Here is an 8662-nt window from a genome sequence, read left to right on the forward strand (position 1 = left end):
AGAAAGACAAAGTAACCGCTGATCTGAAGAAGAAGAAGAGGAAGAGGGAGAGGAGGAGGAAGAAGTAGAAGAAGAAGAAGAAGAGGAAGAAGATGAAGGTTTGTTTTCTTTCATTCAGGAAGTTCAAATGGATGTAAACAGGATCTTCGCCATCTGTGCTGTGCTTAAAACGACACAGGTTGCGACTGGATTACGAGGACCACTTTGAGTCCATCGCCCAATGAGGAGCTTGACCACACACGCTGATCTGCTTCCGGTTTGGAATTCTGTGTGGAATTCTACTGCCTTTCTTCTTCATCAGGACATGAGAATTCCGATTCTAGAACATTCACACGAGGGGGAAGTTGGTCCAATGAGGTGGTGGTGGTTCTGGGGCCCTGTTTGAAGCTGGTGTGGAGTCGGACCTCGAGGGTCAAATAATGCTGATAACAGAGGACCCGGGCGGTGGAGGGGTCTCCTTCACCGTCAAACAAAATGGCGTCGCCTTGTACAAAACCCCCGACGAAGACTCCTCGGTGGGCGGAGACTCCAGCAGCAAGGAAGCCGTCTGTAACTACTACGACGAAGACGACGATGATGACATCTACCAGGAGTTCGAGGAGTTTGACTTCTCCACGCTGCCCGATCTGCCCGACGATGTCCGCAGCATCGTCTCGGACGATTCGTTCTACCCACCGGACGACTCGCTCCACTGCCACGCCGCCTTCAGGGCGCCCACTCCTGACAGCCCCGAGCCGCTGTCCTTCTTCAAGGCCTGCTGCAACAACAACGCTGTCATCGTCAAGATCCTGATCCGCCAGGGCGTCACGGAGGAGCAGGTCAAAGAGACGGACAAGAACGGGAGAGTAGGTTCACCTCGTCTTTGGAAAGATCTGGAAAAAGGGCTGTGATTGAATACTCTCAACATGCATCCTCCCTTCCATCCTCCCTTCTTTCCTTCCTCCCTCCCTTCCTTCCTCCTTTCCTTCCTCCCTCCCTTTTGAAGAAATCACTGGCTATGTTCCAAAATGCGTTCTTGCACTTCCTCTACAGCGTACCCCAGGTACAGATACTTCCTCTACAGTGTACCCCAGGTACAGATACTTCCTCTACAGCGTACCCCAGGTACAGATACTTCCTCTACAGCGTACCCCAGGTACAGATACGGGTGCAAGAACGCATTTTGGAACACAGCCTCTGATCTCACATGACTTTACTGGTGGAGACAATACAGGGACAGTGCTTTGACCAATCCAACCACGTCAGAGCAGTGATTTCCTCAATGAAGGAAGGAAGGACGCATGTTGAAAGTATTGGAACTGGGCCATAGATTCATGTCACCTCCTCTCTTTTAAGGCCACCGTTAACAGTTGCACACAGCAGGTTCCAGGACATAACTTAGAAATCAGGGGAGGCTGGTGGAGGTAGAAATCGGAGGACAGGCTCATTGTACTGCATGGAACAGAATGAGGAATGGCATCAAACCCAGGCTCACTGTAATGCATTTAAACACGCTGTGTTTGGTACCGTTCCCTGTTCCGTTCCATGCATTACAATGAGCCCTGCAGACACCGAGTAAAGACAGACAGACACCCAGCACAGCCATGTAATTGTGTGTAAAGACCCCTGGGGAATCCTCGGCCCCAGAGCCCCAGCAGCCTGGGCTAAGCCCTAGGAGGGACAGAGCAGATGGGGGGGTTAGGGTTGGAGGGGGGGGTGGAGCTGGAGACCAAGCAGCCTGGGCTAAGCCCTAGGAGGGACAGAGCAGATGGGGGGGTTAGGGTTGGAGGGGGGGGTGGAGCTGGAGACCAAGCAGCTTGTAATCATGGTTCAGCTTTTAAAAGGTTCACCAAGATATCAGAGTCAGATTGCGAGAGGACCGGCCCAAAACCGCGCCAAGCTAACCCTAACCCCAACCCTAACCCTAACCCTGTCAAGCCCAGACGAGGTTCGTCTGCTAATCCCTCCTTGCTGTTCTTTATGGCATGAGTGACTTCATCTGACAGGTGGTTGTTAGGGTGGACGTCGCCTAGCTTCCTGTCCTGCTCATTGTTGTGATAAAACAACGCATGGAATGGAATGAGGAATGATGTCGAACAACACGCTCCTGATTCCGTTCCTGATTCCGTTCCATGCATTACATGGCAGTCTTAAACCCCCTTAAACCCCCTCCTCGCAGGGCTGTGAGGTCAACGTCGACAGTCTTAAACCGACCATCTAACTAACTGACCATCCTAGCTGATCCCTGCAGGAATTCAGAGTTAAGTCTCAGCTAATAGTCTTGCTGGAAGGTTAGGGCGTAACCTAGATTATAGGTAAAATACTAGTCTTTCTGGAGGGTTAGGGTTAGGGTTAGGGCCTAACCGAGATTATAGATAAAATACTAGGTTTCCTGGAGGGTTAGGGTTAGGGTTAGGGCCTAACCGAGATTATAGATAAAATACTAGGTTTCCTGGAGGGTTAGGGTTAGGGTTAGGGCCTAACCGAGATTATAGATAAAATACTAGGTTTCCTGGAGGGTTAGGGTTAGGGTTAGGGCCTAACCGAGATTATAGATAAAATACTAGGTTTCCTGGAGGGTTAGGGTTAGGGTTAGGGCCTAACCGAGATTATAGATAAAATACTAGGTTTCCTGGAGGGTTAGGGTTAGGGGGGAACCCTGGATGTTGTATAAGAGAGAAGGAGAGAGGGAGGGGGGGGGGAAGAGAGACTGAGAGAGAGAGAGAAGGAGAGAGGGAGGGGGGGGGAAGAGACTGAGAGAGAGAGAGAAGGAGAGAGGGAGGGGGGGGAAGAGAGACTGAGAGAGAGAGAGAAGGAGAGAGGGAGGGGGGGGGAAGAGACTGAGAGAGAGAGAGAAGGAGAGAGGGAGGGGGGGGGAAGAGAGACTGAGAGAGAGAGAGAAGGAGAGAGGGAGGGGGGGGGAAGAGAGACTGAGAGAGAGAGAGAAGGAGAGAGGGAGGGGGGGGGAAGAGAGACTGAGAGAGAGAGAGAAGGAGAGAGGGAGGGGGGGGAAGAGAGACTGAGAGAGAGAGAGAAGGAGAGAGGGAGGGGGGGGAAGAGACTGAGAGAGAGAGAGAAGGAGAGAGGGAGGGGGGGGGAAGAGAGACTGAGAGAGAGAGAGAAGGAGAGAGGGAGGGGGGGGAAGAGAGACTGAGAGAGAGAGAGAAGGAGAGAGGGAGGGGGGGGGAAGAGAGACTGAGAGAGAGAGAGAAGGAGAGAGGGAGGGGGGGGAAGAGAGACTGAGAGAGAGAGAGAAGGAGAGAGGGAGGGGGGGGAAGAGAGACTGAGAGAGAGAGAGAAGGAGAGAGGGAGGGGGGGGAAGAGAGACTGAGAGAGAGAGAGAAGGAGAGAGGGAGGGGGGGGAGAGAGACTGAGAGAGAGAGAGAAGGAGAGAGGGAGGGGGGGGGGGGAAGAGAGACTGAGAGAGAGAGAGAAGGAGAGAGGGGGGGGGAAGAGACTGAGAGAGAGAGAGAAGGAGAGAGGGAGGGGGGGGGAAGAGAGACTGAGAGAGAGAGAGAAGGAGAGAGGGAGGGGGGGGAAGAGAGACTGAGAGAGAGAGAGAAGGAGAGAGGGAGGGGGGGGGAAGAGAGACTGAGAGAGAGAGAGAAGGAGAGAGGGAGGGGGGGGAAGAGAGACTGAGAGAGAGAGAGAAGGAGAGAGGGAGGGGGGGGGAAGAGAGACTGAGAGAGAGAGAGAAGGAGAGAGGGAGGGGGGGGGAAGAGAGACTGAGAGAGAGAGAGAAGGAGAGAGAGAGAGAGAGAGAGGGAGAAGGAGAGAGGGAGGGGGGGGGAAGAGAGACTGAGAGAGAGAGAGAAGGAGAGAGAGAGAGAGAGAGAGAGAGAGAGAAGGAGAGAGGGAGGGGGGGGGAAGAGAGACTGAGAGAGAGAGAGAAGGAGAGAGAGAGAGAGAGAGAGAGAGAAGGAGAGAGGGAGGGGGGGAGAGAGACTGAGAGAGAGAGAGAAGGAGAGAGGGAGGGGGGGGGAAGAGACTGAGAGAGAGAGAGAGAGAAGGAGAGAGGGAGGGGGGGGAGAGACTGAGAGAGAGAGAGAAACAGCTAGAGAGGGGGAGTCTTCCATTGTTTGGGGAGAACCCCACGATCCTTCCATCTGATCTGTGTGTTTCAGTCGGGTCTGATGGTGGCCTGTTACCAGGGTTACGTGGATGTGGTCATCGCCCTGTCCCAGTGTCCCTACCTGGACATCAACTGGCAGGACAACGAGGGGAACACCGCCCTCATCACAGCTGCACAGGCCGGTAAGGACAGGCGGACACCAGGGGAGGCTGGGGGAGGTAGAACACCAGGGGAGGCTGGGGGAGGTTGAACACCAGGGGAGGCTGGGGGAGGTAGAACACCAGGGGAGGCTGGTGGAGGTAGAACACCAGGGGAGGCTGGGGGAGGTAGAACACCAGGGGAGGCTGGGGGAGGTTGAACACCAGGGGAGGCTGGGGGAGGTTGAACACCAGGGGAGGCTGGGGGAGGTAGAAATCGGCCTCATTGTAATGCATGGAACAGAATGAGGAATGGTGTGTTTGAGACCCTTCCTCATTATGTTCCATGCATTACAATAAACCCGTCCTCTGATTTCTACCTCCATCAGCCTCGACTGAGATGGACACACACACCTCTAGTGTCTAACTAGGGGTAAACAGGGCGCATACACACACACACACACACACACACACACACACACACACACACACACACACACACACACACTGTTCTGTTTCAATTTGATTGGCGTCTTCGTAGTTAGTCTCCATCGCTAGCTTTCTGGACTGGAGGACAGGTCCACACCCTGACCTCGATGCTTTCATAGATCACATGATGAAAGAAACTAAAATGGCATATAACTAATATTCAGAACGATTTGCGGTGAAAATTAAATAGGTTTAATATCATCATCAGTTCATATATATTGGGGATTGAATCATAACAAAACCAGAGAGCGAGCCAGCGCTCGTAGTTTCAGCTAGTTGACCTTTTCAAGAGCGCATTTTCCTTAATTGGACACACCTGTATTAAACACAATCAGTATGACATACACTCATGTGGCCACTAGGGAGCGCTATTAATACATTATACGCCAGGAAATAATAAGCCTGACATTCCATCATAATATGGCTGTGGGCCTCAGTGATACAGGGGGTGTTTGAAAACTCATCTCTTCAGGCTACATCTTAACAGTCCCTCCTAAAGACCTCTTCACCCCCACTACCCCCCTGTACTAACCCTAACCCTAACCCCCCTGTACTAACCCTAACCCTAACCCTAAAGACCTCTTCACCCCCACTACCCCCCTGTACTAACCCTAATCCCAACCCTAGAGACCTCTTCACCCCCACTACCCCCCTGTACTAACCCTAACCCTAGAGACCTCTTCACCCCCACTACCCCCCCGTACTAACCCTAACCCTAAAGACCTCTTCACCCCCACTACCCCCCTGTACTAACCCTAACCCTAGAGACCTCTTCACCCCCACTACCCCCCTGTACAAGTTCGCTCCTGTTAATAATAATAATAATAATAATAATAATAATAATAATAATAATAATAATAATAATAATAATAATTTAAAAAAAGACTTTCAGACTATCATTACGACTGCCAATGGTCCCTGATCTGAGCATTGATTACTTTATCTTATGATGACTGATTCACTTACTTAAACAAATGTATTTGTTTTAAGTCGCTTTGGATAAAGACGTCTGATAAATGCCATAAATGTAAATGTAAATGTAATGTAAATGTAAATGTAAATGTAAATGTAATGTAAATGTAAATGTAAATGTAAATGTAAATGTAATGTAAATGTAAATGTAAATGTAAATGTAAATGTAAATATAAATATAAATGTAAATGTAAATGTAAATGTAAATGTAATGTAAATGTAAATGTAAATATAAATGTAAATGTAATGTAAATGTTTATTCCAGGCCACATCATGATCTCCAACTACCTCCTCAGCTACTTCCCGGGGCTGGACCTGGAAAGGACGAACTGCCACGGGTTCACGGCCGTGATGAAGGCCGCCATCCAGGGCAGGGCGGACTGCGTACGCTCCCTGATGATGTCAGGTAAAGCGACCCACGCACACACACACACACACACACACACACACACACACACACAGATACACACACACACACACAGATACACACACACACACACACACACACACACACGCACACACACACACACACACACAGATACACACACACGCACGCACACACACACATACTCTCAGCCTGGCTCTTGGTTTCTCTGTGATACTGATTTAATGGTGTAATAGTGATGTAATAGTGATGTAATAGTGGTGTAATAGTGATGTAATGGTGATAATCTTCTGATATATAATTGTGATGTAACCTTAGCCTGGCTCCAGATCTGTGTGTGATGTAACCGTGGTGAGAGGCGTGGCGTGCGATGAGAGGAGGGGAACTAATGGTGTGGAGGCGTGTTTTTAGTTTTCCACCTCCACACCGTTGAGGCTGGGGGCTGGGGGGCTGGGGGCTGGAGGCTGGGGGCTGGAGGCTGGGGCCTGGGGGCTGGGGGGCTGGGGGCTGGGGGCTGGCCAGCCCTCTCTCAGACTCCAGATTCATTCTGATATAACAGTGATGTCATTCTGATATAATTTTGATGTCATTGTTGCCTAAAGCTGATAGCCTCCAGTTCTGGAGCCAGGCTAACCATCTCTCTCACATTGGTTTCTATAGAATTCATACGGATCATATTAAAAAGTCTTTTATTTAGCCTTTATTTAAGCAGAGAGTCACACTGAGACAAAGTCACAAAAAAACAAACACAATCAAGGAAAACAAATCACATTTTTTATCAAAGAAGTCGTCAATCAATATAAAAACACGCCTGAGCAGGAACAGAACAACCAACTAAACGACTTCTCCTTCTTCTCCTTCTTCTCCTCCTTCTTCTCCTTCTTCTTGTTCTCCTCCTCTTTCTCTTTCTCCTTCTCCTCCTTCTTCTCCTCCTCCTCCTACTCCCCCCCCCCCCCTCCCCTGTAGGGGCCAATGTGGATGCGAGGGACTTCGGCCGCCAGCTGACGCCCCTGGAGTGGGCCCACTTCACAGGCCGCTGGGAGACCGTCTACACGATGACCCGGCTGCTGGACGCGCCGTGCGCCGTCCAGTTCTGTGACTCGTTCAGCCCGGAGTGGCCCCTGCTGGAGCAGCTGGTGACCCGGGCCCAGGAGCCCAGGTCCTGCTGGGGGAGGCTGACCCAGAGAGTCCGCTGCTGCCCCTTCTCCCTCAGCAGGAAGGTGGCCCCGGTGGAGGACGGGGTTCTGGACCACATGGTGCAGGTCACCACGGGTCTCGCCAGCCCGCTTGTGGCGCCCGCCTGCCGCACGGTGGCGCCGGGGAGCCCGCCGAGCGTCGGGAAGCGGCGCTACGCCGTCCAGGAGATCCTGCGGCAGCAGCGCGTGGACGAGCTGAGGCGCATGGGCGCGGAGAGGCTCAACAACTACAAGTCGCTGTTCCAGAACTCCAGGGTGCTCCTCCTCCCCAAGAAGAGGGACCGGAGGTCCAGCCTGCAGCCCCAGGTGCTGAAGGACGTGGCCGGCGTGGCGGGCGCCATGAGGCGGAACAGCCTCCTCCCGCTGCACATGATGAGGAGGAGCAGTGTGAGGCCCGGGATCGTGGTGCCGAAGGTCCGGCTGTGCAAGGCCCCGGCGCCGAGCTTCACCCCGGAGAAGAACCGCAAGAGGAGCAGGGACCCCCAGATGCTGCAGATACCCAAATGGAGGTACAAGGAAGTCAAGGAGGAGAGGAGGAGGGCGGAGGAGGAGGAGAGGCTGAGACGTGTGTCCATCGGGAGGAGGAGGTGAAGGACTGGAGGAGAGGAGGAGGAGGAGAGGAGGAGGAGGAGGAGAGGAGGAGGAGGAGGTGGAGAAGTAGGACTGAGGGAAAAGAGGCGGAGGAGGAGGAGGAGGAGGAGAGGTGGAGGAGGAGGAGGAGGAGAGGTGGAGAGGTAGAACTGAGGGAAGAGAGGTGGAGGAGGAGGAGGAGAGGTGGAGAGGTAGGACTGAGGGAAGAGAGGAGGAGGATGGCTGAGAAGGAGGAGAGGAGAGGCAAAGACGTTTACCTATAGTGAGGAGGAGAAGAAGGAGGAGAAGGTGAATGACGGGAGGAGAGGAGGAGGAGGAGGTGAAGGAGAGGTAAAGCAGGGAAGAGAGAGGAGGAGGGGAAGAGAGGTAGAGCAGAGGGAAGGGGAGGAGGAAGAGGAGGAGAGGTGGAGGAGGAGGAGGAGAGGTGGAGGAGGAGGAGGAGGAGGAGAGGCAGAAACGTTTATCTAAATTGAGAGATGCTGAATATGTGGAGCTATGGGAGGTCAGGTGACCAGCCCCTTTACTGGCTCTGCTTCTCAGCTGAACAGTCGGAGCCTTTGAGAAGTTTATAAGCTATTGAGAGTCTGGGGACCAAGCCACTGTACCTGAGTTGTGTTTCTGGACAGCAGTTCCCTGCTGGTGTCTTAAGGCAGGAGGGGGAGGAATTCATACTTGAACTTCGATACAGATTTATTTTTTGTGTGCATTCATATCATGACGAGCAGGTGTGATCATTCTCTATAACCCAAATATGTGTATTCATCTTTGTCTGGAATAGTTAGAGTTGTTTTTGAAGGTTGTTTTCTGAACTGTTAATAAAGAATATATTTATCTGCTTTCA

At 52.1% G+C, this 8662-nt stretch overlaps 1 protein-coding gene across 1 annotated transcript; it reads left to right on the forward strand.

The window, feature by feature from the left end:
- Positions 1-419: 419 nt before the first annotated feature.
- ankrd33bb (ankyrin repeat domain 33Bb) lies at positions 420-7821 on the forward strand (the record flags this gene model as incomplete). Its single annotated transcript, XM_083694292.1, has 4 exons — positions 420-845; positions 4104-4233; positions 5915-6055; positions 7001-7821. The coding sequence occupies 4 exons, from the start codon at positions 420-422 to the stop codon at positions 7819-7821; spliced, it is 1518 nt and encodes a 505-aa protein (XP_083550418.1).
- Between the last annotated feature and the right edge of the window lie 841 nt (positions 7822-8662).

This window comes from Argentina silus (genome assembly GCF_951799395.1).
Source record: "Argentina silus genome assembly, chromosome: 22".
NCBI lineage: Eukaryota > Metazoa > Chordata > Actinopteri > Argentiniformes > Argentinidae > Argentina > Argentina silus.